Source organism: Hemiscyllium ocellatum, chromosome 14, assembly GCF_020745735.1.
Source record: "Hemiscyllium ocellatum isolate sHemOce1 chromosome 14, sHemOce1.pat.X.cur, whole genome shotgun sequence".
NCBI classification, from domain to species: Eukaryota; Metazoa; Chordata; class Chondrichthyes; order Orectolobiformes; family Hemiscylliidae; genus Hemiscyllium; species Hemiscyllium ocellatum.
In genome coordinates this window covers 2390421-2409662 of record NC_083414.1, presented here as the reverse complement: position 1 = coordinate 2409662, position 19242 = coordinate 2390421, and the positions used below count along the sequence as shown (strand labels likewise).

Below are 19242 nucleotides of genomic sequence, written 5' to 3'. Positions count from 1 at the left end.
GAGTACTGTCTTAATGGAGTACATTGTGAATGGAGTACATTGTGAATGGAATACATTGAGAATGGAATACATTGTGAATGGAGTGCATTGAGAATGGAGTACATTGGAAAGGAGTACATTGTGAATGGAGTACATTGAGAATGGAATACATTGTGAATGGAGTACATTGTGAATGGAGTACATTGAGAATGGAATACATTGTGAATGGAGTGCATTGAGAATGGAGCACATTGTGAATGGAATACATTGAGAATGGAATACATTGTGAATGGAGTGCATTGAGAATGGAGTACATTGGAAAGGAGTACATTGTGAACGGTGTACATTGGGAATGGAGTACATTGAGAATGAAGTACATTGAGAATGGAATACATTGTGAAAGGAGTGCATTGAGAATGGAGGACATTGAGAATGGAGTACATTGTGAGTGGAGTACATTGTGAATGGAATACATTGAGAATGGAATACATTGAGAATGGAGTACATTGTGAATGGAGTACATTGAGAATGGAATACATTGTGAAAGGAGTGCATTAAGAATGGAGAACATTGTTAATGGAGTACATTGAGAATGGAGTACATTGAGAATGGAGCACAATGAGAATGGAGCACATTGTGAATGGAGTACATTGTGAATGGAATACATTGTGAATGGAGAACATTGTGAATGGAGTACATTGAGAATGGAACACACTGTGACTGGAGTGCATTGAGAATGGAGTACATTGTGAATGGAGTGCATTGAGAATGGAGTACATTGTGAATGGAGTGCATTGAGAACGGAGTACATTGTTAACGGAATACATTGAGAATGGAGTACTTTGTGAAGGGAGCACTTTGAGAATGGAGTACTATCTTAATGGAGCACAAAGTGAATGGAACACATTGTGAATGGAGTACATTGTGAATGGAACACATTGTGAATGGAGTACATTGTGAATGGAACACATTGTGAATGGAGTACATGGAGAATGGAGTACATTGAGAATAGAGTACATTGAGAATGGAGTAAAGATGAGGCGTTAGGTTCAGTTGGGGCGATTGAGAGTTATAAGGTAGCCAGGAAGGATCTAAAGAGAGAGCTAAGAGAAGCGAGAAGGGGACATGAAAAGTCCTTAGTTGGTAGGATTAGGGAAAACCCAAAGGCTTTCTATAGGTATGTCAGGAATAAAAGGATGACTAGGGTAGGTATCAGTCCAGTCAAGGATAGTAGTGGGAAGTTGTGCGTGGAGGCGGAGGAGATTGGAGAGACACTGAATGAATACTTTTCATCAGTATTCACTCAGGAACAGGACACTGTTGCTGATGTGAATATTGAGTCACAAGTGATTAGAATGGATGGCCTTGAGGTATGTAGGGAAGAGGTCTGGGGAATACTGGAAAGGATGAAAATAGATCAGTCCCCTGGGCCTGATGGCATTTATCCTAGGATCCTCTGGGAAGCTAGGGAGGAGATAGCGGAGCCATTGGCCTTGATTTTTATGTCGTCATTGTCTACGGGAATAGTGCCAGAAGACTGGATGATAGCGAATGTGGTCCCCTTGTTCAAGAAGGGGAGTAGGGATAGCCCGAGTAACTATAGGCCAGTGAGTCTCACTTTTGTTGTGGGCAAAGTCTTAGAGAGAATTGTAAGGGATAGGATTTATGAACATCTGGATAGGAATAATGTGATCAAGGATAGTCAGCATGGTTTTGTGAAGGGCAGGTCGTGCCTTACAAACCTTATTGAGTTCTTTGAGAAGGTGACCAAGGAAGTGGACGAGGGTAAAGCAGTAGATGTGGTGTATATGGATTTTAGCAAGGCGTTCGATAAGGTACCCCATGGTAGGCTAATGCAAAACCTACGGAGGTTTGGCATTGAGGGTGAGTTGGAGGTTTGGATTAGGAATTGGCTGGCTGGAAGGAGACAGAGGGTAGTAGTTGATGGTATAGGTTCATCTTGGAGTGCAGTTACTAGCGGTGTTCCACAAGGATCTGTTTTGGGACCATTGCTGTTTGTCATTTTTATAAATGACCTAGAGGAGGGGCTTGAAGGCTGGGTGAGCAAGTTTGCGGATGATATGAAAGTCAGTGGAGTTGTGGACAGCGAAGAAGGATGTGGCAGGTTACAGCGGGATATAGATAAGCTGCAGAGCTGGGCAGAAAGGTGGCAAATGGAGTTCAATGTAGCTAAGTGTGAAGTCATTCACTTTGGTAGGAGTAACAAGAAGATGGATTACTGGGCTAATGGTAGGCTACTTGGTAGTGTGGATGAGCAGAGGGATCTTGGTATCCATGTACACAGATCTCTGAAAGTTGCCACCCAGATAAATAGCGCTGTGAAGAAGGCATATGGTGTACTGGGCTTTATTGGTAGAGGAATTGAGTTCCGGAGTCCTGAGGTCATGTTGCAGTTGTATAAGACTCTGGTGCGGCCTCATCTGGAATATTGTGTGCAGTTTTGGTCGCCATACTATAGGAAGGATGTGGAGGCATTGGAACGAGTGCAGAGGAGGTTTACCAGGATGTTGCCTGGCATGGTAGGAAGATCGTATGAGGAAAGGCTGAGGCACTTGGGGCTGTTCTCATTGGAGAAAAGAAGGTTTAGGGGAGATTTGATAGAGGTGTACAAGATGATTAGGGGTTTAGATAGGGTTGACAGTGAGAACCTTTTTCAGCTAATGGAGTCAGCTGTTACTAGGGGACACAGCTTTAAATTCAGGTGTGGTAGGTATAGGACGGATGTTAGGGGTAGATTCTTTACTCAGCGGGTTGTGAGTTCATGGAATGCCCTGCCAGTAGCAGTGGTGGACTCTCCCTCTTTATGGTCATTTAAGTGGGCATTGGATAAGCATATGGAGGTTATTGGGCTAGTGTAGGTTAGGTAGGCTTCGGTTGGCGTAACATCGAGGGCCGAAGGGCCTGTACTGCGCTGTATTTTTCAATGTTCTATTTTTCTATTTTCTATGTACATTCAGAATTGAGCACATTGAGAATGGAACACATTGGAATGGAGTACATTGTGAATGGAGTACATTGAGAATGGAGCACATTGAGAATGGACAGCTGCAAATGTGTTGCTGGTCAAAGCACAGCAGGCCAGGCAGCATCTCAGGAATAGAGAATTCGACGTTTCGAGCATAAGCCCTACACATTGAGAATGGAGTACATTGAGAATGGACTACATTGAGAATGGAGCACATTGAGAATGGAGTACATTGAGAATGGAGTACATTGTGAATGAAGTACATTGTGAATGGACTACATTCAGAATGAGGCACATTGAGAATGGAGTACATTGTGAATAGAGTACATTGAGAATGGAGTACATTGAGAATGGAGTACATTGTGAATGGACTACATTGTGAATGGACTACGTTGTGAATGGACCACATTGAGAATGGAGCACATTGAGAATGGAGTACATTGTGAATGGAGTACATTGTGAATAGAGTACATTGAGAATGGAGTACATTGAGAATGGAGTACATTGTGAATGAAGTACATTGTGAATGGACTACATTGTGAATGGACTACGTTGTGAATGGACTACATTGAGAATGGAGCACATTGAGAATGGAGTACATTGAGAATGGAGTACATTGTGAATGGACTACATTGAGAATGGAGTACATTGTGAATGGAGTACATTGTGAATGGAGTACATTGTGAATGAAGTACATTGTGAATGGAGTACATTGTGAATGGAGTACATTGAGAATGGAGTACATTGTGAATGGAGTACATTGTGAATGGAGTACATTGTGAATGAAGTACATTGTGTATGGGGTACATTGTGAATGGAGTACATTGTGAATGAAGTACATTGAGACTGGAGCACATTGTGAATGAAGTACATTCCCTGTTTGCAGCTTTTTCGCCTTCCCTGAGGAACCCGGAAAATTCTGCCAGCCCCATGGGGTTACCACTTCCAGCAAAGATCATATTTGCAAAGCAAGTGAGAACATTCCTGCCAGGCTTTACTTACATCAATTCTCCAAATGCAGGACACACTGCTCGATAAACAAAGGGCAGAGAACCTGAAGGGGCACATTGAGTCACATAACAGGGGCAGGATTGGGCACAGCGAACCCAGATTTACAAAGGGGAAGTTATTCCTGACAAATCTACCAGAATTCTTTGACGGTAGCATTGATCGAGGTGGGGTGACGCTGCTGGAGATGTGGTTTAGTGGGAGTTTCAAAGGCTTTTGATGAAGTCCTAGATAAAACAAGGACTGCACATGCTCGAAACCAGAGTCTAGAGTGCTGCTGGAAAAGCATAGCATCCGAGGAGCAGGAAAATTGATGTTTCGGGCAAAAGCCCTTCATCAGGAATAGAGGCAGAGTGCCTGCAGAGTGGAGAGACCTTTGATAAAGATCCTCATACGAGATTAAAGTATAAAATCAAAGTGGGGAGAAACTTGGTTTCCTGACACGAAACAAACAGGAGGAATAAATGTCTAGTAGGATATTGTAGGAGCCAGTAATGGGACCCCAGCTGTTCACGATATATATTAACAATTTAGATGAGGAATCTAAATGCAAAATCTCCAAATTTGCAGGTAACACAAAACTGGGTGGGAGGGTGAGCTATGAGGAGGATGCAGAGATGTTTTAGTGTAATGGGGACAGGCTGAGGGAATGGGTTAATGCATGGCAGATGCAGTTTAATGTGGATCAATGTGAGGTTAGCCACTTTGGGAGCAGGAACAGGAAGGCAGATTATTATCTGAGTGGCAATACATTGAGAGAGGGGAATGTTCAACAAGACCTGGGTGCCCATGTCCACCAGTGACTGAGAGTAAGCGTGCAGGTACAGCAGGCAGTGAAGAAGATAAGCTGTGTGTTAGCCTTCACAGTGAGAGGAGTCAGGTACAGGAACAAGAATGCCTTGCTGCAATTGTACAGGGCCTTGGTATGACCTCACCTGGAGTATTGTGCACAGTTTTGGTCTCCTTATCTGAGGAAGGATGTTTTTGCTGTGGAGAGTGTGCAGTGAAGAGTTACCAGGCTGACTCCTGGGACAGTGGGACTGACGTTTCAGGAGAGATCAAGTCAGTTAAGATAGTTTTCACTGGAATTCAGAAGAATAAGGGAGGGGGGAATCTCATAGAAACCTAAAACATGATGTTTTCAAGGAGGTAGCTGTACCTCTTGTGGCTAATGGGATCAAGGGATATGGGGGGTGGGGGGGGGGGGCGGTGCGACGGCGAGTGGGGGGTGATTGGGGCATTGAGGTTAATGATCAGCCATGATCATATTGAATTGTGGAATGGGCTCAAGGGATGAATGGCCTATTCCTACTCCTATCTTCTATATTCAATGTTTCTATGTCTTACAAAGTCACAACATCCAACAGAGCAATGATGAGGAGCAACAGAAGTAAGCTCAGGCATGTTGCAGTTTGACATCGATACTGTAATGATTCCTTGTGCTATATATATGTAACCCAAATAAGGTGTGTGGATTCTATCTAAAGTTCACTGGCAGGACAGCCAAATTTATTTACAGCTGCACTAACAGAGCCCAGCTGACAGCAAAATCCTAACCTACCAAACACACACAAGCGAATACAATCAATGATGCAGTTATAGAACACCAAGACAACAACCAATACAGAACAATACATGCACAATCGAGAGCAAGCTGGGCAAAACCCACACTTCCAGAAAGTTACACCAACATTTGGAAGAAGTTTCAAATCACCAAAACAATATACAGTCAGTTGAACTTCAGTACTTGTAAAATTTACAGTGTTATCTCTATACTCATAAACTTCAAAATACTTTTCTTTATTTAACTAGTACTGCTCTTGTGCAAAGTTCATATCCTTTCATTTTGAGCATTACAAGATTTACCTTTGGAAAGATATATTGTTGTATTGTCACTTTTAAAGCTCAGAACGCAGATGGGCCAAGGGCCAAAGTGTCATCATCGAAACCTAGAACATTACAGCGCAGTACAGACCCTTCGGCCCTCGATGTTGTGCTGACCTGTGAAACCCATCTGAAGCCCATCTAACCTACACTGTTACATTCTTGTACATATGCCTGTCCAATGACAATTTAAATGCCCTGAAAGTTGGCAAGTTTACTGCTGTTGCAGGCAGGGCATTCCATGCCCCTACTACTCTCTGAGTAAAGAACCTACCTCTAATATCTGTCCTATATCTATCACCCCTCAATTTAAAGCTGTGCCCCCTTGTGCTCGCCATTCCCATACTTGGAAAAAGGTCCACCCTGTCCACCCTATCTAACCCTCTGATTATCTTATATGTCTCAATTAAGTCACCTCTCAACCTTCTTCTCTCTAACGAAAACAGCCTCATGTCCCTCAGCCTTTCCTCATAAGACCTTCCTTCCATACCAGGCACCATCCCAGTAAATCTCCTGTGCACCCTTTTCAAAGCTTCCACATCCTTCCTATAATGCAGTGTCCAGAACTGTACACAATACTCCAAGTGCGGCCGTACCAGAGTTTTGCACAGCTGCAGCATAACCTCATGGTTCTGATACTCAATCCTTCTACCAATAAAAGCTAACACATCGCATGCCTTCTTAACAACCCTATCAATCTGGGTGGCAACTTTGGGGGTCTATGTACATGGACACCGAGATCTCTCTGCTTAAATACACTTCCAAGAATCTTACCATGAGCCCAGTACTCTGCATTCCTGTTGCTCCTTCCAAAGTGAATCACCTCACATTTTTCTGCATTAAACTCCATTTGCCCACCCAGCTCTGCAGCTTACCTATGTCCTTCTGTAACCTACAACATCCATCGTCACTATTCACAACTCAATGACTTTCGTGTCATCCGCTAATTTACTAACCCATCCCTCTACCTGTCATCCAGGTCATTTATAAAAATGACAAACAGCAGTGGCCCCAAAACAGATCCTTGTGGTACCCTACTAGTAACTGGACTCCAGGATGAGCATTTCCCATCAACCACCACCCTCTGTCTTCTTTCAGCTAGCCAGTTTCTGATCCAAACCGCTAAATTACCCTCAATCCCATGTCTCTGTATGTTCAGGTATGGCCTACCGTGGGGAACCTTATCAAATGCCTTACTTACATCCATATACACCACATCAATTATTTTACCCTCATCCACCTGTTTGGTCACCTTCTCAAAGAACTCAGTAAGGTTTGTGAGGCATGACCTACCCTTCATCCACTTTACCAACACCTTCCACCCCGACCTCAAATCCTTCCTCATGACCTACCCTTCACAAAACTGTGTTGACTATCCCTAATCGACTTATTCCTTTCTAGATGATCACCTTTCACAACACTTTACCCACAACCAAAGTAAGGTTTTCTAGAACCGCATTAATCTGGACATTTGCCATCCTCCGGTCTTCTGGTACTATTCCTGGAGACAATGACAGCATCAAGATCGGTGGAGTTGTGGACAGTGAGGAGGGCTGTTGTCGGCTGCAAAGGGACTTGGATATGATGCAGAGCTGGGCTGAGGAGTGGCAGATGGAGTTCAACCCTGCCAAGTGTGAGGTTGTCCATTTTGGAAGAACAAATAAGAATGCGGAATACAGGGTTAACGGTAGGGTTCTCAGTCAGGTGGAGGAACAGAGGGATCTTGGGGTCTATGTACATAGATCTTTGAAAGTTGCCACTCAGGTGGATAGAGCTTGTAAGAAGGCCTATGGTGTATTAGCGTTCATTAGCAGAGGGATTGAATTCAAGAGTCGTGAAGTGATGTTGCAGCTGTACAGGACTTTGGTTAGGCCATATTTGGAGTACTGTGTGCAGTTCTGGTCGCCTCATTTTAGGAAAGATGTGGAAGCTTTGGAGAGGGTGCAGAGAAGATTTACCAGGATGTTGCCTGGAATGGAGAATAGGTTGTACGAGGACAGGTTGAGAGTTCTCGGCCTTTTCTCGTTGGAACGGCGAAGGATGAGGGGTGACTTGATAGAGGTTTATAAGATGATCAGAGGAATAGATAGAGTAGACAGTCAGAAACTTTTTCCCCGGGTACAACAGAGTGTTACAAGGGGACATAAATTTAAGGTGAAGGGTGGAAGGTATAGGGGAGATGTCAGGGGTGGGTTCTTTACCCAGAGAGTGGTGGGGGCATGGAATGCGCTGCCCGTGGGAGTGGTAGAGTCAGAATCATTGGTGACCTTTAAGCGGCAATTGGATAGGTACATGGATGGGTGCTTAATCTAGGATAGATGTTCGGCACAACATCGTGGGCCGAAGGGCCTATTCTGTGCTGTATTGTTCTATGTTCTAGATCAAATTCAAAGGCTCTCTGGCTTGCCAGAGAATCTGAGGATACATCCTATCATGTGACCAGCGGACAGGGTCACTCAGTGTTGTAACACTCCAGGCCCAGGCTGTATTTGAAGTTTACTCTGCCCTGTCTTGATAATGTAGCTGGAAATAAACTCAGCGGCCAGCTTTAACAAAGGCCACACACCTTGTTTGTGTTGTGCATTGACTGTACAGTGTCCATGTCAAACTCTGCAAGAGAAACTCAACTTGCCCGAACCTACGCCTTCTCCTATCGCCCTGTTTAAGACTCTTACATTCTTTATTAAATTCTCTTTTGAAAACCACAACTGAATCTGCCTTCAGCCCCTTCCCAGGCTGTACATTCCAAATCCAACACTGGAAAGAATACCAATGGCAGGAGAGGAACACAAACTTCATCTTTACACCTTTTCAAAAGAGCGTTGAACCAAGAGTCACTGCAACAAAATGTTTCTCTCCCCACAAACGCTCCCAGAGTGACCGAGTTTCTCCTGTTTGTGCCATTTTAAAATGTTTGATAAAGTCAGGGATAGACAAACCAGTTCATTTCTTACTGTTACCTTCAGTTTATTAAAAGGGCTGCTTGACATTCTGCTGACGAGACCAGGTTTGTTTGTTTCTGTAACACGTTTGTGAAAAGAACAGCTATTGGACTGAAGTTAGGTACAGATCTCCAATAAAGTCCACATATTCCTAAAAATCCCATTTAATTTTAGGAGCAGGGAATTCTGCTAAAATGTTCACTTTTACCATTGTGACAACGTCTTCATTTCCCCTAGGTTCTAGGTAAGTTATTTTTGCTTTTATAAGTTCACTTTTGGCAACGCATATTACTAAGCAAACAGCAACTGTCTAAACAGTTTCTCTACTTGCCTATGTTTTGTTTTTATATCTTATACCATCATCTAAATACAATGACCCTTCTCTGGACCCAAAACGTTAACTTTGATTTCTCTCCACAAATGCTGCCAGACTTGCAGAGGTTTTCTAGCAACTTCTGTTGTTGAATTGGATCTGAATCTGTTGTTATGATTATATTTACTTTTCTCTGTCAATGCAGAATCACAGTGATCTGCCCAGCTGGGGAAAAAGATCACCCAAGCTGCATGGGTGAGGCTCAATTAAGTAATTTTTCGGCATGTTTCTCGGCTGGTAAGGCTGTTGGCTTCTTGGCACTAGGTCCCATTTGTACATTATGTCCAGCTAACCTCAAACATCCAGGTGTATTGCTCCAGATTTCCTGACACTCACTGAGTAGCCCTACTGGATCTTCCTGTTGTCCTTTTTCTAAATACAGAAACAGTGTCTACCTGCCCTAGTGTTTGAAGTATTGTTGAGTCAAATTTAGGAAGTTTACTTTGTGAACTGGTCCTTCTACCTCACTCTAACAATCTCTGTTATCCATTACATCTCTTACCAACCCACACCCTCGCTATTTCCAGGCAATCGTACAATTTCAATCTGTTCATGTGACATAATCAAATTTCCTTCCTATGATCGGGAGTATCTGTCTAATAGGAACATAGGAACAGGAGTAGACACAGACCTGGTGGGGCAAAGGGCCTGTTTCTATGCTGTATGATTCTATGCCTCCATTGAATGGTTCTTCAAACAGAAGGGTAGGTATGAAAAAGTGCCGGAGTAATCACATGTCAAGATTTTCCTGAGCTATGTTACATGCTTTCCAGAACAGCATGAGATTCCCCTGGAGTCTTGGCCATATAAACCACCTGTTTATTGACGTTTCCATCCTCATATCGGCGCTGACGGAGGAGTTTCAGTGCTGCTTGTAGTATGTCCTCCCAGTATCTGGGCACCATCGCTGTCTGGGGATGTCTCCTGACGTTTACAAGTCAGAGGCATCTCCTTCCCCAACCGTTTAGAACCTCCCCCCTTTACAGAGCAGGGTGAGTGAGAACCTCCTGAAAGTGAAAGGGAGTGCGGTGCCCCAATCCCCATTCCCAGCCCATCGTTCTCCCATTCAGACACAGCCTTACCAACTGGTCCAATGCTTTCCCTGAACATTTGGCTTATATTGTCACCATGGAGACCCTCGAGTTGGATCACCTCCTTCACCACTATTCTACTCAACACTTACGTGTCCATTCACCTCTGACCAGGCCCCAGGGACCTTGTCATTGCCTCGGATCCAGTTGTGAATGGCCTCTGCTGGTTGATCCCAGTTAATCTGAAGGAGACACAATGATGAAGACAGTCATCCCCTGGCCATTCAATCCCCTCCAGTCATGTCCTTACTCAAACCTCCTCCTGCTGGTACCTGAGGCTGCTTTGTATCTTCTCATTCACACAGAGTCTGTTTGCCCATTCTCACTGACTCCCAATCCAGCAGCAAGTTGAACTGAAAATTCTCACCCTTATTGAACATACAGCACAGAGCAATACAGCACAGGAACAGACCCTTCAGCCCATCATGTCTGTGCTCACCATAAACTAATTCCACCTGCCCTCTATTCCCTGCCTGTTCAGGTGTCAGTCTAAATGCCTCTTAAACGTTGCTTTCATATCTATGACCACCTCCCCAGGCACTACCACCCTCTGTGTAAAAAGCCCTGCCTCACACATCTCCTTTAATACTCTCCCTGACTGTATCTCTACAGATGTTAATCCAGCTCCCTCACACTGTCACTCAGTAACCCCTCTCCCCTCACAGCGCCCTGTGTTACTGACTGTATCTGTCCTGATGTTAATCCAGCTCCCTCACACTGTCACTCAGTAACCCCTCTCACCCCCAACACCCTGTGTTACTGATTGTATCTCTACTGATGTTAATCCAGCTCCCTCACACTGTCACTCAGTAACCCCCATCACCCCCAGCACCCTGTGTTACTGACTGTACCTCTACTGATGTTAATCCAGCTCCCTCACAGTCACTCACTAACCTCTCTCCCTCTCCACAGCGCCCTGTGTTACTGACTGCATCTCTCCTGATGTTAATCCAGCTCCCTCTCACTGTCACTCAGTAACCCCTCTCCCCTCACAGCGCCCTGTGTTACTGACTGTATCCCTGCTGATGTTAATCCAGCTCCCTCACACTGTCACTCACTGACCTCTCTCCCCACCCAGAGCCCTGTGTTACTGACTATATCCCAGCTGATGTTAATCTAGCTCCCTCACACTGTCACTCAGTAACCCCTCTCCCCACCCAGAGCACTGTGTTACTGACTGTATCCCTACTGATGTTAATCCAGCTCCCTCACACTGTCACTCAGTAACCTCTCTCCCCCCCAGAGCCCTGTGTTACTCACTATATCCCTGCTGATGTTAATCCAGCTCCCTCACACTGTCACTCAGTAACCCCTCTCCCCCCCAGGGCCCTGTGTTACTGACTATATTCCTGCTGATGTTAATCCAGCTCGCTCAGCCTGTTATGAGTATTTATGCCCTTATAGCACCCCTCTATGATGCCAGCATAAACACCATATAAACATTTACAACAGGAGACAAAGGAATATTTGACCCTGAACGAATAAAGCAGAATGCAATACCTTTGCATTTTCTTTCTTCTGAATGCCCTCATAAGTTCCTCCCTCAGGAGGCTGGTTGATTCTTGGGGCCTTCCCAGCGGCGATGAGGTCCACCGACTCAACCTGTAAACCAGTCGAACACGGGCTTGTTAATGTCCAGGCCAGCAGCAGACTGTCCCCATCCCGCTGATCTGCCCGAGTTCAGCTGTAGCTGGTACAGGCTACTGTCTGCAGCCTTTTGGGTGGGTAGGCTATGGGACTACAGCAAATAACCAGGGCTCTCAGTCCCAAAGAGAGAGTGCCGAGCTGGAGAAACATAGAAACACAGAAACTAGGAGCAGGAGGAGACCATTCGGCCCTTCAATCATGGCAGTTCCTCTATCTGAATAAATTCTTTCCATAACCCTTCATGCCTTTATCTTCTAACAATTTATCTATTTATTTCTTGGAAATACTCAGTGACTTAGAACCATAGAGTCATACAGTATAGAACCAGGCCCTTCAGCCCACCATGCCTATACCGACCAACAAACACCAAACCACACTACTCCCATTACCCAGCACTTGCTCCATAACCTACTGTGCCCTGCCATTGTAAATGCTCATCCAGATGCTCCTTAAATGCTGTGGGAGTACCTGCCCCCACCACCCTCTCAGGCAGCACGGTCCATATTTCTACCAACCTCTGGGTGAAAAAATGTTTCCTCAGATTTCCTCTAAACCACGTGCTCCTCACCTTTAACCTATCCCCTCTGGCCTTAGATACGTCTGCCATAGGGAAAAGACTCATATGATCAATTCTGTCTATGCCTGTCATGATATTGTATAGGCAATCCTCGCCTCAGCCTCCTCTGGTCCAGAGAAAACAAACCCAGTCTATCCAGTGTCTCCTCATGACCCAGTTTTAGATCCAGTTGCCAACGTGCCTTGGGTCCCATGGGCTCTTACCTTTTGGATCAGCCTCCCAAATGGGACTTTGTCAAAGACCTTATTGAAGTCCATGTAATCCACAGCTACTGCAGTACCCTCATCAATATATTTAGTTAGTTTTTCCAAAAGTTCTAATAAAATACTCAAATAAGATCCCCACTCAACAATCATGTGCTAATTATCCCTGCTCAACCCCTACCTTTCCAAGTGTTGATTAATACTGTCCTTCAGAACGTCTCCAATAATTTCCCTAACACCGACATCAGACTACAGTCAGTTCTTCTGTGATGCGATGGTTTTGTTCTTGTGAGAACCCGTGTTATAGAAAAATTGTGCTTTAGAAGCAATGCTTCAAATGTTGGCGATGTAATCGTGTTACAGCCAATACACATTTTAAAAGTTTGCACTTTATAAACAGTGACCCCAATTTGTCAATTGCGTTACCCTGAATTTGCATTAACGAGTGTGACCTGTAACTGCTTTGTCATTACCTGGCCTATCCCTGTGCCTTTCTTGAACAAAGGAACCACATTAGCTGTCCTCCAGTCATTCAGCCCTTCACCTGTGGCCAGTGAGGTATTAAATATCTCTGCCAGGGCCCCAGCAATCTCCTCCCTTGCTCCCATAGCAGTCTGGGATACAATCCATTAGGCCCTGGGGATTTATGCCCACTAAAATATCTAATGCTGCCTCCTTATTAATCTTACTGTGCTCTAGAACTTCACCATCCCAACTGAAATCCCCCAGCTACAATGTCTTTCTCCTCTGTGAATACAGATGTGACATATTCACTTAAGACCTCACCCTCGCCCAATGCATCTACACCCAGATTGCTTCTTTGGTCTCTAACGGATCCCACTCTTTCTCTGTGATCCCCTTATTCTTAATATAATCATAAAAGCCCTGGGACTTTCCTTGATCCCATCAGTCAGCGATACCCAGGGCCCCTCTCTGCCTCCTAGTTTCCTTTTTAGATGACTAAAGAGCCTCCCCTGTTTTTAATGCCCCATATCTAACATATGCTTCTTTTTATTTTCTTTGTCAAACTTTCGATATCCCTGGGACCTGATATCCTTGCCCTTCACTCTGAGACGGACACGCTGGCCCTGAATTCTGACTGTGCTATTTTTAAGAGACACCCACTTCCCAAATGGAGGCTGCCCTGTGAGTGACTCTATGTTTCCCAGATCCTGTCGAATGCTGAGTTTGTCCAGCAATTTCTGCTTTTTCTGCTCATAAACCCATGTGATTAGGGAAGTCTGCAGCCCAATGCATTCAATGTTGAGATGGTTGGACAAAGCTGAAAATGTGTTGCTGGAAATGTGCAATTGGTCCAATTTATTTTGTAAGCCATGGTTGAACGATCTTTCTTCTTTTATTTTTGCAGCAGACATAAATGAATAATTGTTGTATTTATGCAAATGTTCCTTAACTATTAGCCGTTGCCTATGCACTCTCAAACTTTTCAGTATGGTACTCCAATCTATCATTGTTGACTTACACCTCAAACTCATAATTTTCCCTTTATTTATATTAGGACTCTAGTTTCGGATTCATCTCCACCTTGATGAATAGTTCTGTCACCTTCTGGTCAATGGACCCCACACAACAGGATTGTCAATAAACACTTTAAAGATGTCATTTTTCAAATAAAATGCAAAATGTAAAGCTGAAATCATGTCTGTCAAAAGTCCAAGAGTACACCAATATTGATCCTTCAGTCAACATCACACAAACAAACTCAAAGCTTCCCAATGTCACTTTACTGTTGGTGGGATCGTGCTGTGTGCACATTTCCTGGGGTGTTTCCTACGTTACAGTCTGTCTGTAAGCAGCAGCGTCACCTGATACTGTTTGAATGAGCCGTACCATGCCTTTAATTCCTTCAGGGAAGAGGAATCGGTTGTACAGCGTGCTGATGGTATCATCAGGAAACACCTCACATTCTTTCTGCATGAGAATGGGACCTGTATCCAAGCCATCGTCTGCCCAGAAAATACTGAACCCTCCTTTCTTGTCTCCATGGATCAGAGTCCTGAGGAGAGAAACAAATACATCAGACGTTGCACATAAATTCTAAAATAAAACAAAGAATGACAGAAGCTGGGAACAGGGTCTGAAGAAGGATCACCGGACTCAAAATGTTCACTCCGCTTTCTCTGCACAGATGCTGCCAGACCTGCTGAGTTTGTCCAGCAATTTCTGCTTTTTCTGCTCATAAACCCATGTGATTAGGGAAGTCTGCAGCCCAATGCATTCAATGTTGAGATGGTTGGACAAAGCTGAAAATGTGTTGCTGGAAATGTGCAGCAGGTCAGGCAGCATCCAAGGAGCAGGAGATTCGATGTTTCGGGCATGAGCCCTTCTTCAGGAATGGTTGGACAAAGCCAGGGTGACCATGGGGATGTTACAATTGAGGTTGTCTTGAAACTGGAGCGACTACTCCAGCACAGTCCTCACACCTGACTGCCATTGTCTGTCAAAAACCTGCCCACACCAATGTGAGTGTGAATTTGAGGGAGAGCAGAATGGATCTAAGACTACTGTTTTAAACTTAAACACGGCTTGACGCTGGCTAAGAGAAGCTGGAAAACTACATTAAAGTGATACAATGCTAGACATTTAAAGAGATATTCAGAATACCCAGGTCATTCCTGATGAAGGGCTCTGGCCCGAAACGTCGAATTTCCTGTTCCTTGGATGCTGCCTGACCTGCTGTGCTTTAACCAGCAACACATTTTCAGCAATGTTTATTTCAATCAGAATAGTAGCTTCTAAAGGAAGGATACACCATCCAAGGCTAACTAAGGGAGTTAAAGACAGTGTAAGGTAAGTGGAAGGTAAAGACCAGGCAGCACATCACACATAGCAAAGGGCGACTAATAGAATCATAAAAGGGATAAGGTAGATCAATTGAACAGATATTTTGCGTCTGTTTTCACAATAGAGAGTATGAATAACTTACTCAAAATAAGTGTGACTCAGAGGAGGGAGGAACTTAAAACAATGACAATCGCCTGGGAAATGATGCTGTAGATTTAATAGAAGTGAAATCTGACTAATGTCCTGGTCCTGAAGGACTTCACCCTGAGGCCTGAATGGAAGTGGCTGCTGAGGTTGGAGATGCTTTGGAATTAATTTTTCAAAATTCCAAGGGAAGGTCTCATCAGAATGGAAAATAATGAAGGTGTCTTCTATTTCTGAAGGGACCCCAGCGTCCAATCATTACATTTGGTGAAGGTTCAGAAACAGGTCAAAGTGTAGGTTGAGAGAGGAAACAGGAGTCTGACTCTGGATCCCCTGATCATTGGTATCTCGGGATCTTTACTTCTTCCAAGCCCCATGTGAATCCAGACATCACAACTCAAACCCGTGACGCCAGCTCTTCCATAAAACTAACGTTCGTCATTGCAGCTCCAATTAGAAACAGAGAAAACAGAGAGGAGTAGGCCATTTGGCCTTTCAAACCTACCCTGCCTTTTGAACATACAGCCATGGAGGTCCACAGCGTATATAGAGGTCCTTCAGCCCATCACATTGCCGGTTAAAACATTCACCTAATTGTTCTAATCCCAGTTTCCAGCCTTGTATACCTAGGTATTGATCATGTATATTTAAATATTTCTTACATGTTCTGAGAGTTTTGGCCTCTCCCTCCCTTACAGGCAGTGATTCAGATTCTCACCACCCTCCATCATAGAGTCAGAAGTGAGGATGTTCACTGAATGTTCAGCAACATTCGTAACTCCGCAGACACTGAAGCAGTCTATGACCGGATGTAATAATATCAGGACAATAACTAGCTCTGGGCTGACAAGGTGAAAATTACATTTGCACCACAGCAGTGCCAGGCAATGACCATCACCGATAAGAGACAGTCTAAACACCACCACGTGAGATAAATTGGAGGTGCTCCATTTTGAGAAAGCAAATCTTAGCTGTAGGTTCCTAGGGAGTGCTGCTGAACAAAGAGACCTTGGAGTGCAGGTTCTTAGCTCCTTGAAAGTGGAGTTACAGGTAGATAGGATAGTGAAGGTGGCATTTGGTATGCTTTCCTTTATTGATCAGTGTATTGAGTACAGGAGTTGGGAGGTCATGTTGTGGCTGTACAGGACATTGGCTAGGCCACTGTTGGAATATTGCGTGCAATTCTGGTCTCCTGCCTGTTGGAAAGATGTTGTGAAACTTGAAAGGGTTCAGAAAAGATTTACAAGGATGTTGCCAGGGTTGGAGGATTTGAGCCATAGGGAGAGGTTGAACAGGCTGGGGCTGTTTTCCCTGGAGCGTCGGAGGCTAAGGTGTGACCTTATAGAGGTTATAAAATCATGAGGGGCATGGATAGGGTAAATAGACAAAGTCTTTTCCCTGGGGCCGGGTGTCCAGAACTAGAGGGCATAGGTTTAGGGTGAGAGGGGAAAGATATAAAAGAGATCTAAGGGTCAACTTCCATGCTGTACATCTCCATGATTCTATGATTCTATGACATTCAGTAGTGTTGTCATCACTGAATCTCCACAACTAACCTCCTGGGGATAGACCTGAAACTTAACTCAACTTGTCACATCAAATGCATTGGCTAGGGAAGGGGTTGGGGGTGGGGGGTTTCATTCAGAGACTAGGAATCCTGCAGCTAGTAACCCTACCTCCTGACTCCCCAAAGCCCGTCCACCATCTACACGGCACAACTCAGGAGTGTGGTGGAATACTCCCCATTTGCCTGGATGGGTGCAGCTCATGAAGCTTGACACCGTCTGGGACAAAGCAGCCACTTGATTGGCACCTTTTTCACAAACATCCCTCCACCAGTGACGCTCAGTAGCAGCAGTGTCTAGTATTTACAAGATGCCTTGCAGACATTCACCAAAGATCCTCAGGCAGCATCTTTCCAAACCCACGATCTCAAAGCACAGCGGATACATGGGAGCACCACCCCCTGTAAGTTTCCCTCCAAGCCACTCACCATTCCAACTTGGAAACAGATCACCTTTCTTTCAGTGTCGCTGGGTTAAAATCCTGGAATTCCTTCCCTAAGGACATTGTGGGCCTACACAAAGCATCTAGACTGTAGCTGTTCAAGAAAGCAACTCACTCCTACCTTCTGAAGGGGCAACTAGGGACGGGTAATAAATGCTGGGCCAGCCAACAATGCCCATGTTTCATGAGTGGATAGATAAAAAAAAACCTCCTCTACATCTTCTCCATTGCAATCACACCAGTCCAATAATGTGGATTCCAGAGCTACACACAACACTCCAGCAGCAGCCTAATCAACTTATTGTACAGATCCAGCATAATCTCCCTGCTCTTAAACTCTATACCTTGGCTAATCAAGGCAAGTATGCCTTCTTAACCACTTTATCTACCTGTCCTGATACCTTGAGGGACTTGAGAGACTTGGCCTAACCACTCAGCCTTGGGTTAGCCTTGTCCTTTTCGTTAATAATCTTGATTCTAATGGAGTTAATCTTGCTGTCTGCAAATGTTCCCGCACTGATACTTCAACCACGTGCCTAACTTTGTTTGCGAGAATTCAGACCAAGGGACCCTCTAGGCATTGACCTATAAGGTTGTATTTTAAGAATTCAGCTCCCTCTAAACCTTTCGCACTATGACTAACCCAGTTAATGCCAGGGCAGTTGAAACCCCCACTAACACTATCTGATTACCTTTAATATGATCATAACTGATCATTCAACTCTTTAAAGATACAGGCAGGTCATTTAGGACTGAGATGAAGTGAAATGTCTTCACTCAGAAAGTGGGACAGCCTGGGGAATTCCCTGCCACAGAACGTGGTCGAGACCAAAATATAACATGTTTTCAAGAAAGAGGTAGATATAGTTTTTAGGGCTGAAGGGATCAAAGAGGATGAGGAGAAGGTGGGGTTGGGGGATGATGGGGGAGATAGAGCCCATAAAGAGAGAATAACAGCTGGACAAAGCAATGGGTAGAGGTCAGTCTGGGGAATGAATAGCTGGTCATTGGGCTGTATTAGTAGCTGACGTTGGAGAATCAGCCATGATCGCACTGAATTTGTTGTGGTCCTCTTACCAGTTGATAGCTGAGGCTCCCCTGTGCCTAGGGAGGAGGGATGGATGGTAGATGATGGAGCCATGTTTGGGGAAGTCAATTATTTCCATTGGAATGAACTGGGAGCAGAAAGGCAACACGTTCAGCTCTGCTCCGAGACTCGAATACTCGCTCACCACCTCTGGAATCGCCTTCCCTTTCACCCGCCAGCGCGTGTACTTGAACACAGGTGTACCATCCTTCATCCCCTCTGCAGCTGTTAGAGAAAATGTTAGAGAGATTATTAAAATAAGGCCAGCAGTTATTGCCGGGTCACAGTTACCTTTGAGAAGGAGGTGGTGAGTCACTGCAGTCTGAAATAACTCCATAGAGGCCGGTATCCTATCACCAAGTCCCCCTTTATTTACACTTGGAGAGTCCCTGCCACTGATCCAACTCCCTCAGAGCCAGCTCTCAGAGTGAACAGAACCTCGGACACTCCTGTTTTTGTCTGTCAGCCAGGGCTCCCTGATTGAACCAGATTAACAGCCCCAATCAGGG

General features: G+C 44.6%; 1 protein-coding gene across 1 annotated transcript in view; it reads right to left on the bottom strand.

Annotated features, from left to right (window-relative positions):
* Positions 1 to 19242, bottom strand: part of aldh1l1 (aldehyde dehydrogenase 1 family, member L1) — a 101953-nt gene that overhangs the window by 68568 nt on the left and 14143 nt on the right. Inside the window, exons 3-6 of the mRNA XM_060835297.1 lie at positions 18724 to 18958; positions 14542 to 14707; positions 11764 to 11865; positions 10356 to 10445 (exon numbers count right to left, since the gene is read on the bottom strand). Coding sequence (XP_060691280.1) covers positions 10356 to 10445; positions 11764 to 11865; positions 14542 to 14707; positions 18724 to 18958 — 593 coding nt within the window. The remainder of the gene's footprint in view (positions 1 to 10355; positions 10446 to 11763; positions 11866 to 14541; positions 14708 to 18723; positions 18959 to 19242) is intronic.